The 20,078-nt window shown below is 36.5% G+C and overlaps 3 protein-coding genes across 5 annotated transcripts; 1 reads left to right on the top strand and 2 right to left on the bottom strand.

Moving 5' to 3' along the window:
- Nucleotides 1-5,076: 5,076 nt before the first annotated feature.
- Nucleotides 5,077-7,151, bottom strand: LOC113336684 (probable F-box protein At2g36090). The gene is made up of 2 exons (XM_026582327.1): nucleotides 6,862-7,151; nucleotides 5,077-6,426 (listed from the first exon to the last, which is right to left on the bottom strand). The coding sequence occupies exon 2, from the start codon at nucleotides 6,410-6,412 to the stop codon at nucleotides 5,285-5,287; it is 1,128 nt and encodes a 375-aa protein (XP_026438112.1). The 5' UTR covers nucleotides 6,413-6,426; nucleotides 6,862-7,151; the 3' UTR covers nucleotides 5,077-5,284.
- Nucleotides 7,152-7,649: 498 nt separating this feature from the next.
- On the top strand, nucleotides 7,650-9,941 carry LOC113336801 (protein FAR1-RELATED SEQUENCE 5-like). Its single transcript, XM_026582475.1, has one exon. The coding sequence runs from the start codon at nucleotides 7,650-7,652 to the stop codon at nucleotides 9,939-9,941; it is 2,292 nt and encodes a 763-aa protein (XP_026438260.1).
- Nucleotides 9,942-11,213: 1,272 nt separating this feature from the next.
- On the bottom strand, nucleotides 11,214-17,031 carry LOC113336869 (nuclear transcription factor Y subunit C-3-like). Of its 3 annotated transcripts, XM_026582562.1 has the most exons (4): nucleotides 16,817-17,031; nucleotides 16,575-16,635; nucleotides 13,064-13,911; nucleotides 11,959-12,194 (listed from the first exon to the last, which is right to left on the bottom strand). In XM_026582562.1, exon 3 carries the CDS (start codon nucleotides 13,878-13,880, stop codon nucleotides 13,107-13,109), a length of 774 nt encoding a protein of 257 aa, XP_026438347.1. In that variant the 5' UTR covers nucleotides 13,881-13,911; nucleotides 16,575-16,635; nucleotides 16,817-17,031; the 3' UTR covers nucleotides 11,959-12,194; nucleotides 13,064-13,106. The 3 variants fall into 3 exon arrangements, with proteins under 3 accessions (XP_026438346.1, XP_026438347.1, XP_026438345.1); XM_026582561.1 differs by lacking the exons at nucleotides 11,959-12,194; nucleotides 16,575-16,635 and adding an exon at nucleotides 11,214-11,525 and having other exon boundaries at nucleotides 16,817-17,030; XM_026582560.1 differs by lacking the exon at nucleotides 16,575-16,635 and having other exon boundaries at nucleotides 16,817-17,027.
- Between the last annotated feature and the right edge of the window lie 3,047 nt (nucleotides 17,032-20,078).

Raw genomic sequence — 20,078 nt, 5'->3', positions numbered from 1 at the left:
GGGGACTCGCAAACTTGTGAGTTAGAGAGGCTTCCTCAACAATTTTCAATGGGTGCTGCTATATACAGTTTTCCGTCTTAACAACTGTCATGTAACTACTTTTCATTTTGCGTTGACTCCTATAATTGGTTTTTCGTCAATTATTTGTTACAATCTCTAGCCTTTTATATAAGGCATTGTATCATTCATGCGTTATGTCTTATCTTTTAAATAAAACTAATCAAACTGGCTGGTTCATCAATGTTATTCTATATGACTATCACTGGTCAGCAAATTATTTTGATTCTATTAAGTTCGAGTTTGTTAATAAATAGTTTACATTACTAAAGTAGACCTAGGTGTTAAACATTGTAGAGAATATTCTGCATTGGGAGAATGGATGGACTTTGCTCCAGCATTCCTACTCTTAAATTTTGTCAATAGGTACGGGTCCATCAGGGTACCACTGGACACGGACCAGACTCAATAATAAGCTCGGGCAGCCATCGATTCTGGGTACCCGTTGGATGAAAACCATAAAAAAAAATTTCTTCCAAAAACTTAATATCTTGCTCTTTTTGGCTTGGATCCAAATTATTTTTATAACAACGTATTATTATTTCTTTATAGATGTTTTAAACAAAGAAGTGTAAGAACAAAACGAAAAACGGAAAAAAATTAAAAGTAAAACCAATAAAATATCTAAAGTTTTACAAAAATGACGAATTAAAAAATGAATATATAAATCGGGTAGGAGATCAACAAGCAATGGAAGAGATCCTAGATACAAGACTAGGGATCCCGGTTGACGACGAAAAGAGATCTATATCCATGCGAAACTGTTGGATCAGACAAATACGACCCACAAAGCGTTAGCGGCAGGCTTAGCATCTCTTTGATAGCTACAACTCAATCTTTTATACCAATATATCGTACTTTCGCGACTAGGTCATCATAATTTCTTGTCCTACGAGGAAGGTCTGAAAGAACTCGTATGTCCTACATGTGAGGAGTAGCAGAGCAATTCCAATGAGCATTTCAAACAATTGGAGCCGGAGCTGCTACTATTGTCCTAGCAACATATATTACCATTTGGACAGTTAAGACTCCGGGTCCAGTTCGATAATACCCATTGAGTCCTAAATTGTTAATGGGCCCAATCTTAGAATCCAGATGCAGACTCGAATCAACCCGCCCGGATATGTAATTGTTCTACATCAATTCACGTCAATAAAGGAAGAAAAGAAAAGAGAACTCTCTGGCTTTGCCGACTTCAGGTTGAAAAAATTAAAGGGGACTGTATCACTGTAATGGTGAGGTGGACACTTCGATTAGTGAGACTCAATAAAAATCTCATTTATGGATGAAAACTTCACATTTGTTACGATTTTACCACCTCTTGTGCTCCTAACCACGATTAAAGAAAGCAGAACAAAACAAAATTTATCCAAATCTATAAAGCTTCTTCTCTGCAAGAAAATTCTAGCTTAACTTTTCACTCTGAAAATAATCTTTTTTTAGCTTAATGGCTTTTTAGGTTATCTCCTAGATCTCTAATAACTATTCTCTTTATGAAGGGAAAACATCCCAAATCCAGTGATTGGACTGGTTAAAGATAAAAAAAAAGCCAAACAGGAAAGGAGGGGCATGAACTGCACCTCCTAGAGATCATTTTAAGGCAATATATCAACTGCACATTATAGTACACTGGCTGTTTCTTTGACTACAATGACAATTCGTTAGAAAGGCCGAAAATCGACTATCGACATTAATTTGTTGTTACAAATCTCCATCTGAGGTTGCTGCTAACTTTGCATTTTGAAAAGCAAAGAGCATTTAAAGTATTAGAATGCTAACACGGCACCAGTGGACCTGAAAAATACTGCTGGTAGTGGTCATGGAACATTCTTACCCAAAAAAATCACAATATATTGTTGAGGTCTACTAATTGATTATTAAATTAAACTATGCCTTACTCTTTTATTCGTAAGAGCAAGTCTTACGGTGGAATCCAAACCATTCAAAGCGTGGAAAAATCATGGAATGTCAAGTCTAGGGGCTTCCAAGTTGGGATATTTTGATGAAAATCTAAGTAAGGTTCCACGGTTTTGTGGAATCCATCTGAACGCCAATAAGAATAGCGTTAAACACAATTAAGAATGGAGCTAAAAAAACGTAATTAAGAATTGCGTATTTTTTTATCCGTTGAGTTGTTGAAATCTAACGGCTGAAAAAAAAAGCTCCATTCTTAATTGCGTTTTTTTAGCTCCATTCTTAATTGCGTTTTTTTAACTCCATTAAGAATAACGTTTTTACTATTCCACCATTACACTTGCGCTTCCATCCACAGTTCCAAGTGCTAAGATGGCGTGGAAGATGGTAAATGGATGAATTCCACCATAAGACTTGCTCTAACGCCTATCCTCCTGACGCTTACAGCAAAACGTGTTGCCACATGAATGCAGGCCGCGTACAGCCAGCCACTGGTATACCAATCTCAATGCCTATCCTCCTGATGCTTACAACAGAACTTCCGTCAATACTCGCAGGAATGTCTCGATCCTTGTTGACTGTCGCGTATTGGAGATTGTAACGCATTGCAGCCGCACCACGGCGTAACGAGGACGCCAATTGCAGTCCCGTGTCATGTTTGGCAACCATAAGTTAAAGTATGGATACAATTAATCTCTCCCGAACAACGTCCATGGATAGCCAAGGTTTTAGGTGGATAAGGGTAATTCGTATGGAACGGATAAATTTGGGATTTGTTCATTTTGCTTCCACTATAAAATGAACAAACACAAAAAATGGATGTTCAAATGAACAGGTCGAGTCGGAACATCAGGCGAGCGTCTATTGTAAGAATGCGCGCGATCCCTCCTAACGCTGGCGTCAGAAGAATGACGCGTGTTCATGTAAAAAATGCCAGCGACACTTGGATTGACGCCCGCGACTCTTGGATTGACGCCAAGTACAATCCCTGATTATTTTACTACTTTTTAACCTTATTTTATCTCACTTCATCATATTTTATCTCAATTCATCATATTTTATCTCATTTAAATATTATATTTTATTTTTCATCTTTATCTTACAAAACATTTTATATTAAAAGTAAATATTAGTGGGGTTCTAGAAAACGAAATCTGATCATTTTACCCTGTTTTATCATAGTGGAAAAACACGTTTGGCTCAACAAAATTTGGAATTTGAACATTACCATCCGAACGGCTCTACGAATAATGTGACAATCGAGAAGAATAATTGATTCGAAAGAAAGACGGGACCCAATAGTACCGACGTGTATGAACGTTTGCTGTCACATATCACCATCAAGCCTGCTGCTAATTTCACATTTGATAAGGAAAGCGAGATTGTTTTCGGATTAAAAAGTGTTGTTGAAGACACAGGTGGACCCTGGAATTTTGCTGTCCTCTCCAAATTCCATATTTGAAAACTAGTACCGCAGTGAATATGGAAAGCTTGGTACCCTACGAATCTCCACTACCACTAATTATTGGGGTAGTTTATGATTGTTAATTTCTTATCAAACCCGCAATATTTTCATAGTTAGTACCCGAGATTCTTAAATTCCACGGAAATGACCACCAGCCCAGTTAACCATGGTCTGGGTGATGCTCTAATAGTAGTAGTCTAATACTGTTAGCAATGTAGATTTAGTGGAAAAAGTTAGCTAGAAACACAATCATTAAACTATAGTATTATACATGATGATGCATTAAAGCATACTTAATGACAAACCAAGACTATCTTAATAATATAAATGTACATTAGTCATGGTGTGTGTTTTTTGCTTAAATAATTTGATGTTTGCGTCTAACAAGGAATGACAACCACACAACAAAACATTTTAGGGCTGATCACATGTTCATGTGGCGCAATCCCTATACTTAACACTTAATGTCATGATTCTCATCAAATTAATCAAATCCAATCCGATCCAAGGTTATAATAATATGATTCACAGTAATCACCGACTTCATTTATGACTAATTTAAGCTAGTAGAGGTGCTAAATACTCCTATCATGCCACTGCTTTAAGCAGATTTTTTTTATGTAAAACATTGAATCATGGTCTTAATTGGCTTCAACTTCCTAGCAGCACATATACTAATATCTTTGCACCTAAAAGCTAGTACGACTCATGCAAATTCTCCTAAACCCCTACACGGGTTAGTTGACATTACCTATTTATAACATAAACATTTAATGTTTGCTTGGTTCTATGTTAAATATAATTTCATTAATCCTAGGCTCAAAAAATGACCTCAGCACTCTCTGCGCATAGGCGCACAAGACGTGCATGCACACCATCACCATGGGACTGGACCTAAGCACTCAAACAAGCAAAGACATTTTCTTTTACAACATTGTTGCGCATAGAATTCTCATAAATTCGATGGTCTATGAATCAGAGAAGTTCTAAAAGAGATCAACAACAAGTTCAAACTAAGTTGACAAATAGAATCAAAAATGGCAAAAAGTCCCATCAACAAGATGTTTTCTGCAGTCTTTCTCATTGTCCTGGTGATTATGGTATCGACTACTAGCCGTAAGTATTAAACCTCTTTGTATTAATAATTCATACAAAGTACATCTAATGCCAAGCAAATAAATGTCTTTGAGAATGATTTTGCTTCATGCCTGCACGCTAAACTATTAGAATCTGCATTGTTATTTTCCATTAGGACAAGATGTCGTCATAGCAGACGCCAAAGCAGATGCAAACTTTGGCGTAGGCGCAGACATTAACGTACGCAGAGACCTTGGCGTTGGCATCGCCATAATTCTCAACAGAGGTGCAGATGTCAATAAAGGTACTACACCTTAATGTATAACATATTAACATGTTTAGTCCCCCGTCGTAGGAGTATGTAAGAAAATTTATTCAGGAAGAGCTGTAAGAAACTTGCAAGTTCCTAAGATCAATGCATTTATATCAACTATGTGTATGCTGATCATTTTATGCTACTTTTGCTCAAAATTGTTTGTTAATTGCTTTCACGGTATATGTCATATTATTTCCATGAGATTATTTCTATGTTTGCAACAATTTGTTAGACAGCAAATAATCAGAAGAACTTAGGTTATTCAGTGGGATAAGACATTACTATCAATCATAGAGTAAGAATGTACAAATTTAGGCATAGAACTACCAGCTAGATGCTATTTGATCACTCTAAGCTTGAGAGAACAGAAGTTACGTACCCCAAACTATCTTCAGATGGATATCTCAGAAACTATCTTCAGATGGATATGTCAGAAAAAATGAAGTCGCTTCATTTCATAGTACGTAATAGCAGAAGGAGAAAAATGCAGCGATTCCACTTAAGAGACATAGTCTATCTAAACGGCTCTCATTTCTCATTTTCTCTTCTTTTAATTCACTCTGAACCTTCGAGTAAATATGACAAGATTCTAAAACTTCACTATAATTTTTGCTCCGGCGGCAATTTAATGCTTCCTTTAGAACAAGCAAACTATTTCTTCCATTAACATGAGAACCTTCCATGTCTTCTAGCTGTAAACTTAGTTCAGTCAATTCCAGTGTTGTTTGATTTCCTTCTCCATCAGAGATTAATGCAACCCGGAATTTCATAACCAGGATGCATTCGGCTACTTGGCATGGAAGAATATCTTTTGCAGGAAGAATGGAACCGAAACGGATCAAGAAATCTCTGTCAGTCGGCCAATGTCTTTGTCCACCAAGTGGAATCCAGCTAGAGATATTAGCAGCCTGCTTCAGCTTCTTGTTCACGATAATCCAGCTAAGTCTAATTCCATCACATAGTTCCTTCCAGAGTTTACCATCTTTTCTCTCTCTCTCAATGCATGTAACTGATGGTAGCCCGTCATCAACCGAAAGTGTAACTTCGTGGTGGTCATGCTCTCTGTCAGAATTGGTTAAGAGATCAATGCGGAAAGGGCAGTTATGAAACCAACCATTGATGCTATCGGAATCAGGAATTCCCCAGAGGACTTTCGAATATATCGATTTGCCTTTGTAAATTACATCAACTATAGAGACGAAATCTGAAGGTGAAATACTTTTAAACACATCCAGGTCACCATAATATTCAGCCTCAGCCCATCCTTCTGGGTAATCAAGAGAAGGGTCCCAATTAGAAAGACAAACTTCTTTGTTAACAATAAGCGGGAAGCAATCTGAATAGAACTTTCTATACCCTCCGATCGATAAAATCAAACTCCTAACATCATCCCTATTGGTACAAGGCCATAGAGAGTGACACACATTTTCCCATATTTTCTCTTGCTTTGAGATGGAGCAGAAAGCAGCACAAACACATGCTGCAGTAGCCAAAGTAGTACCATCAAGACGGCCTAATATGTCATGGAAAAGGTCACCGCATAAAATTGCCACACTTTCAGACTCCGTGACAGATATTCCCATAGTCTTCTGATGAACTGGGGGAAAAAAATGCAAAACAGAACAAGTCAGCCTAGGCACTTTACAAAGAAGATCAAAGTAAGGCGTTTGAATTAAAATCTTATTTCTTGTCAGCTAGGGCCTAGAGGTATGTTAAAATCTTCAAACAGACAGCAACACAGAACAAATCTGCCTGTCCAATCTATCAAAACCTTATACTTTTAGTTCTTCAAAACTTAGAGCACAATGACAACAACTGCAATCTTTGGAGTAGTTTTTGACACACTACATGTACTCCACCGACCATGGTCTATGGATTCAGCTAGCCGCGTTTTCTATGTGGGATTTGAACTAAAACCACAGCAAAATGATTTCAAGTCACTAAATTTTTGTGCAATTTTCTAAAATCTCACAATGAAAAAGAAACTTGATAATTTAAGAAACTAATACAGACCCATGGAATAAAAGCTTACCTTAATGATTTCCCAGCATGGGTTTCCTTTCCAGAAACCTCAATCGAGAAATTATCTCCAGACAAACTATTATCAGATTTTTCAAAAAAATATGATCTTTTAGATGATAAAGTTCAGGCGAAATTGATGAATTTCTACATGATAGAATCAGGATTTGCTGGAACGTCAACCCTAAAAGCAAACCCAGATATGCAAATTGGTAGAAACTAGGGTTTACTTATATTTTCTCATCTCATTTGTTCTTTCTCCCTAGTAGATTTTTCAGGGGTTTAGCCTGCAAAATAAGAGCATTCCTTTTTGAGTATAATCACTTCGTAAAATGACCATAAACCCCTATTCAATAAAACAAAAGAAAAAGATTGGTTGTTAGCCGGTAACATCACGGTGGTTAGGTGTTTCCACGTGGAACAAGAGGTCGATTTTTCCCGTCATAATTAAGACAGGTATTATTGAATTTCATAAGATTGTGTCAAATGAGGGGAAATTTTTTGATGTGGGAGAATATTGGATGTGGGCGTGTGGGACTAACGAGGTGCTGCCACTTGTATACTTTTTTAACCGTTTTTTTACCAAATAAGTATCAGTCTTTCTACTTCAATTATACCCTTCCCAAAATCTCTCTAGTCAATTAAGAGAATAATACATTTCCTAAATTAATATGAATGTAGTTTCATAATCAATAAAAAGTCTTGCATCCTTAATTAACGTTGACTACTTACAAGCTAAAAGTAAGAAAATAAAAAACAAGATCTTATTCGGTTGTAACTTTTTTTGTGTGTGTTTACAGAATGGGAGAGCAAGAGAAGTTGTATCCATTTGATTTGAATGAATCTAGTTATCTAGATGAGGTTGTTCGGGATGGAGCGCAAGAGAAGCATTATTCAGTTGATTCGAATGAAATTGGTTGTCCAAGTGAAGTTATGGTGACAAAAAATGGCTATGATGTGGTTGTTCGGACTAATCCCGAAGACATTACTGTTATTGAGGAGGCTACGGGAGATGATATCACTATGATTGGGAAAATATTTAAGTCAGAAGATGATGCATATGAATTTTATAATGTTTATGCAAGAAGTGTCGGTTTTAACGTGAGGAAACATTGGGCTTCGAAAAGAAAAGTAGACAAAAAAATTATTGGAAGGACATTTTGTTGCTCATGTGAAGGCCAACGGGAAAAACATACAAGAGGAACACCAACTAGACCTCGGGGAGTGACGAGAACAGGTTGTATGGCAAGAATGCAAATTAAAATCAATGACAATGAAAACTATTATGTTGTGGAATTTCTGGACGATCATAACCATGAGCTTGCATCTTCAGATAAGGTGCATTTGTTGCGATCACAAAGAAAGATACTACCTGCTCAAGCTACTTTAATAAACAATATGATTTCCAGCGGATTTGGAGCAACTAGGATTTTCTCGTATATGAGCGAAGAAGCAGGAGGGCCACAAAATCTTAATTTTACTCAAGAAGACTGTAATAATTTGGTGCAAGGAAAACGCATTGAATGGATGAAAGCGGGAGATGCACAACTTCTTTTAGACTACTTCCAAGCGAAGCAAAAAGAAAATAAGTCTTGTTTTTACACTATTCAACCTGACGAAGAAGACCGTATTATGAATATTTTCTGGTGCGATGCAAAATCTAGGCTAGATTATAGTGCATTTGGAGACGTTGTGTGTTTTGACACTACATTCAAAACCAATGGTTATGACTTGCCATTTGCACCAATCGTTGGGGTGAACAATCATGGTCAGACTATACTATTTGGAAGTGCTTTATTAAAGGATGAGAGTACACGTTCATTCGTATGGTTGTTTGAAACATTCCTCACAGTAATGGAAGGAAAAGAGATGAAAACTATATTTACTGATCAGGCCAGCCAGATTGCCAACGCAATTAAACAGGTATTCCCTAATGCTCATCATCGTCTCTGCTTATGGCATATTTTCCAAAATGATGCGAAACACTTATCACATATTTTTGGCATTCATGAATCATTTTTAAGCGATTTTAGAAAATGTATTTATGATTATGAGACTGAATATGAGTTTCTATCAAGCTGGGAACAACTACTTGAAAAATATGAGTTAAAGGATAACAAATGGTTGAACAAGTTATTCAAGTTACGTGAAAAATGGGCACAAGTATATGGCAGAGAGCATTTTTGCGCTGGTATGACAACCACTCAAAGAAGTGAGAGCATAAATAATTACTTCAAAAAATATTTCAAGAAGAAACAAATTCTTCGAGAGTTTGTGGGTCAATTTGATAAAGCAGTTGCTGCTCGGCGCGAAAAAGCCAAAAAAGCAGATTACAAATCTATGGCAACGAAGCCAAACTTGACGTCAGTATGGGAAGTAGAAGAAAAATCATCTAAAATATATACTAGTAAGATTTTCAATGAATTCCAGATGCAAGTTAAGAGGCTCATTGACCTTGAATTCAAACTTGATAGTGATGATGGAACAACTAGCATATACAAAGTATCATCCTATATTGGAAAACGAGCACCTCGCACGGTACGTATCACTTCCTCTACCCTTACATTCCAGTGTAGCTGCAAAAAGTTTAAGTTCTTTGGCATATTATGTGCGCATATTTTGAAAGTACTGCGCCATTTGAAGATTTCCGATCTTCCATCAGAATACTACTTGAAAAGGTGGACGAAAGATGCATCAAATAGTATAGTTATTGATTCTCAAGGAAATAGTTTAATGGTTGATTGTGATCCATCTTTATCAGCACGTTATAGTGAGTTGTCACACTTAGCGTTATCTATAGCTACAACAGGTTGTATAAATGAGGAAGCAAGTATATTTGTAAAACAGGCGTTGTTGCGGGTTCTTGAAGAGACAAAATCTCTTTCGACAGCCCAGCCTAATAACGTTGGAGTTGATCGCGAAAAGAATTTGCTTGAAATAAGCGATGAAGATGAAGATCTTCCACAGCGGAACACAACACTAGAAGATCCCATTCGAAAGAAAACAATAGGGGAGTCTTCTGCGAGACATAAAGATCCTATGGAGGTGGGGAAAAGGGGAAAGAAGGGGAAAATGACTAAGAACAAAAAATGATTAGTTGTTTCCAAAATTTACAGCATTTTTTACATTTGATTGCTACTTCCATTCATCTATATTTTTTTCGTAACGTTATTCATGGAGATGCTTTCTATTCACTTTATTACGTGGTGGATATCAAACTCTTTTTTTTTTTACACATTGTTATGCTCGATGGGACGATGTCATTTTATATCACTTGTTTTTATTTAAATTTATAGCAGACTCTTGTTTATAAGTTTCTTGTTTCACACCCAAGCTAATACCCAATGTCCATCGAGCAATAGGTGGTCCTGATGATTGGGATACCTCCAAAGTATGAATAAGCTCAATGCTGTTATTGGAACTAGCAGCCGTAAACGCTCTCAGTCAGTACGTTCGTCGTCACCGCCTGTGACACAATGGGGTGAACAAAGGCCTCAAAAGATATCCCGTGTTGCTCTCCCATTCTGTAAACACACACAAAAAAAGTTACAACCGAATAAGATCTCGTTCTTTATTTTCTTACTTTTAGTTTGCAAGTAGTCAACGTTAATTAAGGATGCAAGATTTTTTATTGATTAGGAAACTACATTCACATTAATTTAGGAAATGTATTATTCTCTTAATTGACTAGAGAGATTTTGGGAAGGATATAGTTGGAGTAGAAAGACTGATACTTATTTGGTAAAAAAACGGTTAAAAAAGTATACAAATGGCAGCACCTCATTAGTCCCACACGCCCACATCCAATATTCTCCCACATCAAAAAATTTCCCTCAAATGAGATTGAATGGCCAGTATTGTAGTGATAATGGACTAAGGTGTGACAATTATTATTACCGTTGGATATCGATTGATCATCACATCACATGTCAATTCACTTATCGTCGATACGGGTATAGTTGGGATTCATGATTTTGCCCGAGGAAAATTTAATAAGAGGCTCAAATTTCTGCGTAGGATGACTTTGACCCCTAGCTTTGTAGAAAATTTAACTATGGCCATGCAGTCATGCAGCACTTCGCATGAAACAATCGGCGTTCTTCTTGCTCTCGTTTTCAGGTTGTCTTCTTTTCCAGTCGAGTACAAAAAGAAAAAGCAGACCGCAAGACGCAAGCCATCTACTTCAAAAATTCATATCTTTTAATAGTGAAGTTAGGTTTGAAACTAAAAGAGCCCGGTTTAAAATTTTGTTATAAATGGATTTTTCTGAAATAGCTGAAATTGGATCGAACTTAAAGTAAACACTTATAATAAGTATGAAACGTAGATATGGTTAACCTACTTTGAGTACTCTAGAAAGGGATATTTGGACACATTAGCTTTGCATTTTGTAAATATACTCCATACATAGTATTCAACAAACTTTTGTCCTCATGGAAGAACTAGTTCAACAACCTAACTATTCCTTGCATATTTGCAACTGTTATCCTCATAGATTACAACATTTATCACTACCAGCCAATGGAGTGGAACGGCAAGGTAATTACATACACCTGCTGAGAGTTTTATGTGATCTAATATTTTCCGGCAACCCAAAACCTGCCTAGTGCTACCACCCCAAACTTCCCCTGGCACCTAACCGAAATTTTGTCATGCAACCTATATCCATCTCATGCCCTATATAAAAAAAAAAGAAAAAAAAATTGCAATGTGAGACTCAAATTTTTACCTTGCAAGTCCACTAGAAGTCTCATCACGATCTCATTCGAAAACAATATACAAAGTAATGAATCAAATTGAAGACTTCTACTATGTTCTTCCGCCTATGAAATAAGAAAAATATCAACCAAGAGAAGTCTATTCATCTTTTTCCTGAATAACTGGTATAGCTAAAATGATTTTCGAGGAACCTTGCTCACAGATCATGTAATGAAACCACGTAATGTTTATGTGCCGCTGAAGTGGGTTACTATAGTAATAATAATAAGATGAAACCTTCTGCATGTATATGGACATCGTCTAATACCATGCCATGTTAAATCTACACTATTTCCCTTCTTCTTTCCAATCACACCATTCCCAGGCAAAAATTTAGCATGATTCCAACAAGAGGAAAGAAAAATGAAAATTTATAATCAAACTTTATAAGCATGTAAACCGCAGTCACCGTTGTTTCTGTTATTTAATAGAAAGCAAGACACTGCTTAATTCTATTTATATTTCATTAATTGGCTAAATCTTTATCAACTTAAAGAGGAGACTAAGAATGATCATGCAGTTATTGCCAGCTCCACAAGCACAAAAGAGTAATTTCAAAAGGAACAGCTCTCTTCCAGTGCAAATGTTCTGATTATCCAAAATCACGCAAAACCTTTAGAACAAAGTTAAGAGCAAACACAAATGGCAAATGTCTATGCTGTAAAAGAAATGAAACACTAAACGCAACAAAAGATTCACAGCCAAAAGCAACAAAAGAATCACAGTTTAACATTAGTTTAGATCAAAACAACCCTTTCCACACCCAGCATGACATTCGATCACACATCAACACAACTTTTTGTTTGTGTTTTACTGCTTCTAAAAAGGAAGATGAAGATTGTTAATTATGCAAAGTGAGCATGACCCTGTCTTAACAGCCTGCCGAAAAAAGTTCTTCTATAGTCCTTAAGTTTATTTTCCTTCTACTCGATGCATGTTTTCATACTGATTATTGAATGTAAAATTAATCAAGAAACTTGTGACACAAGCATAACAGAACCTGGTTCTTGGCTCTCTATTTGTTGTTCAGCCTTTTATATTTGTATACGACTGCTGAAGATCTAATCATCTAGGATATAACTGTTGCATATACTGCAGTAGAAACAGCAATTCAGGACTTAACAAAGAGATTTTCCAGAAGAAGGAACCAAGCTTTTATGAACGTGTATGAGAATAACACAGAACTTCAGTAACTAATTTTGCGTATCACACAGAACCCTGCTGCATCTACATGGAAGAAACTTATCCTACTAGCCTACTAGGTTAAGTTACTTAAAGAAAATCAGTGTTCTGATTGGCAAAAGATGGTTATATAAACTCGTGATGGCAGGCAAATATGATGTCAACAGAAACTATAACCAGAACTTGGATGACTAAGAAAATGAAAAGATAATCATATTACGTAAATGAACCACAAATGAAGCAAACGGCAATGGGTTGAGAGAAATAGCACTCACATAATTACGCATTTTATCAGCCAATCACCAATCGCCTCCCTTATCAAGAATCTTCCTGTTGTTGTTGTTGCTGCTGCGCAGGTGGTTGTGGCCACACCTGCTGAGGCATGTACGGATGAGATTGTTGCCCATACAAAGTTGGATCTAATACTGGTTTACCCATCATCATCCCTGCAGCTCCGACCTGCGGTGGATAATAATAAGAAAGAGCTTCAGAAGGACCTCCAACTGGCACAGGCCCGGCTCTAGGCATCGCAATTCCCTCGTCTTTCAGATCCTCTCTTGGCACAATATCAACTAGAAAATCAAATATATCAGTCCTTGTAATTGCTGCGGCTATATCATTTTTTTGGAGTGTCCTACGTTTGTTCTCTTCTGTGTGATTCCATGAACGAAGTGTCAATTCCAAGATGAACATCTCACATGCCCTTGCAAAGATTACTGGAGCCTCTGCTGCAATCATCCTTACATCTTCATCTGCTTTCATGATTTTCTTAATTCTTGCTAATGGAAGACTGTGGTTCTTGAAGTCGGTTGTGTGTTCAATTTCTTGGTACTGGCTAGCCCAAAAGGTCTGGAGGTGTTGCTGCAACTGTTGTTGCTGGTGCTGGTGGGCCTGCTGATAAGCAAGTTGGTGTTGAACAAGCTGGGCTTGGGAGGCAGAGAATCCGGCTGTCTGGCCAGGAGACTGGATAGAGCCTACAGGAGGCGCCCCAATTATTTGGTGAGATGGATATTGAGCTGTCCCGTATGGCATTTGACCTGCACTTGCAACCATCCCTACAGCTGGGGGCTGTCCATGTCCTTGTTGATCCATTATAGCTGAAATGGAGCTAGAATCTGCCTTTCTGGATATAGCGTCCAACAACAAAAAATTCCATTGAAGTCAGATGCAACGTAATCGATGAAGCTGCTATTCACTTATAAAGAAGAACAAAAGATAGGAGAGGAGATGAAGTTGTTTCTGGAAAACACGTATATTAGATGCTGTCAACAGCGAGAAAGAAGTATCATGCTTTGGACCTATCAAAAATCAGTTTCTTATGAAACTGAGCCAACTTACGGTTCACAGGTTCAGAGAAACATATTTCCAGAAAAGTGGAAATAGCATGCATGTGAAGAGCGTTACAAATATGCGAGCTATAAACACAACCTCGGGTTCAAACATCAGATTCAAATTTGATATCCAAGGAAAACAAAAGAAAAACAAGGAACTGAACGTTTTCTGTAATGGTCACACAGGAAAGTCCAGGAACATTTTAGACAACTAAATTAAACCTCCATAAACTACAACCCTAAAAATCTCCAACAGTGGACATTAACACGCGATTTAAGATATTCGACAGCATGTATCTTTGAAATCCAATTAAGAAAATTTACCCAAGGTCTAAATTCTATACCACTAAAATCAAGGATTAGGCGCATTAGAATATAGTAGCATAGATAATAAGATCTTCAATCCTTCCGGATAAAGCTGAAATCCGTAATATCTTCCCAACTATAAAACCCAAAATGCCAAAGATGCCAAAGTAAAGTAAAGGATGGAAACACTGTTGGCATAAATCATACAAACTTAAAAACAACCCAGCAAGCATGGACCAAGAACTCTAATACAATAACTTCCCATCCGCCAACAAATCTATTTCAATAACATGTACCCATCATTACCAACTGAAAGGGAAACTGCATTTTGTATTATCAAAATTATAGAAAGTATCTTAACAAGATCTTGCTGTCGATCCTTAACTTGAGCCACTTCAAAAAATATTTAAGGCAGAATATTCATTTCATACCTATCTTGAAGATTACACTAAGAATGTCTTGCACCAATTATTTCTATCTTAGTGCTGAGGTTGTATAGTTGTCTTCCTAACCTCGATCTTCACTTATATCAAACAAACCATGGCACTTCAGTTGGAGATTAGTGGAAGAATTTATCATCAGCAACACTAAGTATGATCCTTTTGATACTCCAATCAGGATATACATGAACTAAAATGTGTTTTACATATAAAATTGAAAACTAAAACTCATCATTTCGATAAAATCTATTGTAAAAAGACAGAAGTAAATATTAAAACTGTTGAAAAAGCTCTCCCCGTTATGTAAAGAAGACAACTCCTTTCTTGTAAAACCCGCCCTATTGAAACTTTATTCCTACAGTTACAATACTTACCCTATCAAATCTCAAACCCTTACTATTTAACATCCTTCCACATCCTAAAAATTGCAGAAATTCTCCGGCCGCTCTTATTCTCCACTGAAAGAAATATGTTCCTTCTTAACCTCGCGAAAAAAGAACGAGAGATTTACCTCCATAATCATTGTAAGTACCAACATAATCACAAACATACCACCTCGATAGATTGGCAGAATTTCAATACTCAAAAGAAAAAACACCCACACACACACAAAAGCATAAAAAATTAAGAAAGAGGAAGAAGAAAACATGATTCCCTCCCTCTCTTTCTATCATTTGCAAGGATCAACCAAATCCAGGCAAATCACCCGAATCTAGTGATGATCAGATAGATCACACCTTATGATCCCGTTCCTTTGTTGGAATTTTGCAGCCAGATTGGCTGATCGGCAAACCATGAGCATAAGACAGTAATGAAGAATATAAAGCAGAAAACCCAAACCAGTGTAAACAAACGACGAAGAATCATACTAATTACTAGCAAAAACAACCTATAGAGGTTAATGCATAATAGCTAAACTCAAATGAATCCCTACAAAGGAGCATGCACTCACCAAGGGTTCTAGTTCTGAAAGTTGAGCAGTGCTCCTTGTCTAACGACACCGAACTAGTGGGTAATTGTTTGAAAAATAGGTTGAATGTATACAAAGTAAGGAGACTGTCGCTTGTTAACTGGATATAGAGAAACAGCATATAAGCAAAACACGTGTTCAAGTGCTTAGTTGTATGGGTCATGTGGGCTCTCTTGTATTCAGCGTTTGTATGACAGGCTTCACACATCAGCTTTGTATCACAAGATTGAAATGAACAACAACATTTTCTTTTTAACCACAGATCCCTTCAACAAAAAAAGAAAAATGAAAGCAAACAAGCTAGTATGCTACTTTCAATAACTACTAGTAACCATCTTCATCAGCACATAATTGTCACTGAAACTGCATAAGCATCGCCTCTGATTTACACAAACGACATATTCCTCCACTCAACCATACTAACAAAAATAAATAAAAAATATATATACAGAGGGGCCTTTGGTTTTACTATCCAATACTACTTAGCACTAAAAAACTGCTAGTATTTGTCAGAATTGTCACACCTCCTAACCCAAGGCACCCAAGCAAGTTGGTTTTATAAGTTGTTACAGTTGTAAGGGAAGATCTTTCCTCAGATGTTGTTTAAATCGCAGACAGTACTTTATAGTAAAGAGCAGACTGCAGATATTTCTCCATTGAACTTTCATTTACCGAAGACAACAAAAAACAAGTCTGAGGTGTTAAACTATAAGCACAGCGTTATCTCCATTGCACTTACTCCAATTATGAATTCCCCAACATTGTTCAGGTTATACCTCACAGCCTCGCACTATCACAAACTGCAAAATCAATCCTTTAACTCTGTAACTAAGGTGGATTCAAGGATGCAGTAATTTCTCACTTAATCGCGCTAAAATACAAATAATACTCCACGATTTTGCTAAAAACATGCCATAAATAAAAACGCAGAAAGAGAATCGAACGAACATGAATAAAACAAAACCCTAGAGAATCTCTCACCTTCGAATAAAAAAACCCTTGTCGATTCCGTCCGATTCGAAACCCTTGTAGAAATCTTAGTGATCCTTCTTGCTTTCTGATTTTAGAAGAGAGAATGTTTTTTTTTTTGTTTTGGTTTTGTTTGAACACTCCGAAATCGAAATCTAGGGTTACAATAAGAGACAACTGGACTTGGTTTTCTATACCGAGGTTTTGGTTCGTCGAAATCAGGGAGGGCAAGGGAAAAGGTCTTCTAACCTTTTATTTTATGGCAGTTTTACCCCTTTATATGTCTCAGAGTTTTTTGTTTCTTTTGATTCGTTAGATCGAAATGGCTGTGAAGGTCAGCTAATGGGATGTCGACAGCTGGTTGTTTATTAGGCCAGGTTAGGTGATGTTTACCGGAATTGTCCTTGTAATCGACCAGTTTGGCATGCACGTGACTAAAAGCATGTTGTCACTAGACTGTCGTACCCTTGGTTTTGTGGATAATTCTAATGAAGTCCCGGATTTGGGAGATACGCTCCTTGATTGCATTTGCCATTTGGGCATATGTTATAGTTTCATTATCAGTGGGCCTCAGCCGTGATCAGTGTTTCCACATACGGATTCAATTATTATTATTATTTTTTTATTTTTTTTATTTTTTTGAAGGAACAAAGCCCCTAAATTTTATTTATTGACTACCTCATTCAAATTGAGGTTCGAAGAATTACATAGAAGAGGAGGCAGATAGACACATCCTCCTGGTTGATCATGATCAATTACATCAAAAAACGGGACAACACAGATAATACATGATTTACATTTGAAACTTAAAGAAACAAGATGTGAAAATCGAATTAAACTTCTGAAGCCCGTTGGACGATTGAATATACTTATAATGATTTCAAACCATTTTGTTTCCTGATCATCATGGATATTAGATGCTTCCATAAAAGGGAAGTAATACGCCCAAATTAATTTCTTCACAAACGATCTCCATATCTGACAAAGTAGATCGTTTTCCTCCATAACATGCTTGATGATGATGCAAATCCATCAGAAAAACCTAATAATACAATAAGAAGATAAGCCCTGATGGTATTGTGAAACCATCAGACCGGTAAGAAATCATAAAAATTGTTTAGAAACAATTTCTTTTATTGGAAGATAAATCTATACAAGTAAACAAACTCGATCTTCCCGGTAGATCTGAAAAATCAAACCAAAACCGGGTAGATCAAGGATCTAAAACTTGAAGAAAGTAGTTTTTTTTTCCCTGTGTTTCCGAGAGAAAAGAGGAGAGAGAAAAAATAAAAACGATTGCCAATTTTGGGTCTTGATTTTGTCTCGATGCCATTGCCCAGACAACTTTATCTCGTGAAGATTTTTGGTGAAATGTTGGAATTCTTATCTTTAAGTTTTATATCTATAATACATATATTAGCATTTTGCACATTCTACGTATGTTAAGATTTTTTTGGGTTGGATTTGGTTTTTATTACTAGATTTCAGTATGTTAAGTTTGTCTCGGCTTGATCTCGGCAACATCTCAATAAAATCTTCGTTATCTCAGTTAGTTTTCAGTTAAATCCTGTCTCGTCGAGATTGATTACATTGATTATAGTAACTTAAGTGAAGGTAATACCACCTACCAAACTAAACTTTATTAAACGAATGAAAAGCACAAAAAATTGGGTTTTTCACTTTTAACGGTTAAGCTTCTACTTCCACTAAAGAGAACCAATATATATATATATACATTTACACTGTTGTTATTGTTAAGAACAATAACATATTGAGTTTTTGTTTTTTGATAGTGTAAAGATATAGCGAATTTACCGTCGTACATCCTTTATGATGTTAGGTCGCAATCCTTAATCTCGAATCATAATCTTGATTATCACTCTGATCACTAATCTCCGTTCAGGTCTTTGGTGATATGTAGTTAGAGTTGTTTGATTATCTTCTAAGTCGGTTGGGGTTGATGGAGGTTAGAAGAGAATCGTAGAGAGGGAGAAGAGAGAATTGTCTGAAGTATGATTTATATTAATCAGAATTAACTTGTTTACATAATCAGCCTTTCTGGATATTTATGCATGATATGAACACGAAAATTACATGTAGATGACAAAACACGTGACAACTTGGACTTAATAGTTTTTCGCATTGCGCCTGTACCTCAGACGACTCTTCGTTATGACCACCTAACTTTCCAGAATTCTACTCAGCTGACAGCATCGAGAATCTTCTCAGCTTCACACTTGGACTCAGTTCTTCTACGCTTAACTATGTGTCTCTGTCTTGTTAGCCTATAACACGATTCTTGGACATCTGGTTCAGGTCTTCGACGTCTCGCCTTGAGTCTTATTCCATGTCTCGGTTGTATTACTTTTTAGATGTCAGTTCCTGGGTAGGTAGATGCTATATTTTGTCATCTACATTGTCTTATCTTTGAATGTCGGTTTTCGTAACAATTCAAGTCCATAGACTTTTAATATACTAACATAATACAACTATACTTAATATATACCATGCGATTAAAATTCAACATGTCACTCCCAAAAGAAGTTAGGTATGAGGAAGCGTGTTGAGAATGGTCTCACATTAGATTAATTTTTTTGATTTGGAACCCCAAGCGAGAACAAGAATCAGGTTTTGGTCGCATGTCGCTAACATGTTCATGTTTTATGGCAAGGACAATGTTAGTAAAAGAACATAGCTTAACCTCCAAAATTGGATGATAATCATTAAAAAAAAACTATAAGATATTAAGACCGTGTCTAATGTAGCGCTACAATGAAAATGAAACAATAATGGTTGAATTTCTTCGTAGAAATAGGTCTCCGTTCATACACTCCAAAAAAAACGATACTTTTGGAACTCGTATTACTATCCATGAACTAGAATCGTTGTTGAAAATGCGGGGGTCTAACAACCACATCCAACAATTCGTTTGGCAATATAAGATGACTTACTCCAATACACTTTCTAGAAAATCAACTAGACAGTCATACTCAATCTAGAATAAAGTACATCAAAGAGTTTAATATCTCTAACTCTTAATTCAATCCGCAATCAGCAAATTAATAGAAACATGTGAGCCCGATTGAATATAAGAGAATTACTTGAACGGTACCAAAGACCAATGTTCAAGTGTCAATCAATGTAAATCAACAACCAAAAGTTGGATATTCTAATTGATTGATCTTGAAAAAGCGGGGTCTAACAACACCACCCAATATTTCGCTTAGCAATCTGTATGGACAAACTCAAATATATTTTTAAGAGAATCAACAAG

This window comes from Papaver somniferum, unplaced genomic scaffold (assembly GCF_003573695.1).
Source record: "Papaver somniferum cultivar HN1 unplaced genomic scaffold, ASM357369v1 unplaced-scaffold_154, whole genome shotgun sequence".
NCBI lineage: Eukaryota > Viridiplantae > Streptophyta > Magnoliopsida > Ranunculales > Papaveraceae > Papaver > Papaver somniferum.
Note: the sequence above shows the minus strand (reverse complement) of the source record. Positions and strands in the feature narration are given on the sequence as shown.

Excerpts from the sequence above, each read along its gene's own strand:
- LOC113336684 (XM_026582327.1), bottom strand. The coding sequence starts at position 6,412 with ATGGGAATATCTGTCACGGAGTCTGAAAGTGTGGCAATTTTATGCGGT.
- LOC113336801 (XM_026582475.1), top strand. The coding sequence starts at position 7,650 with ATGGGAGAGCAAGAGAAGTTGTATCCATTTGATTTGAATGAATCTAGT.
- LOC113336869 (XM_026582562.1), bottom strand. The coding sequence starts at position 13,880 with ATGGATCAACAAGGACATGGACAGCCCCCAGCTGTAGGGATGGTTGCA.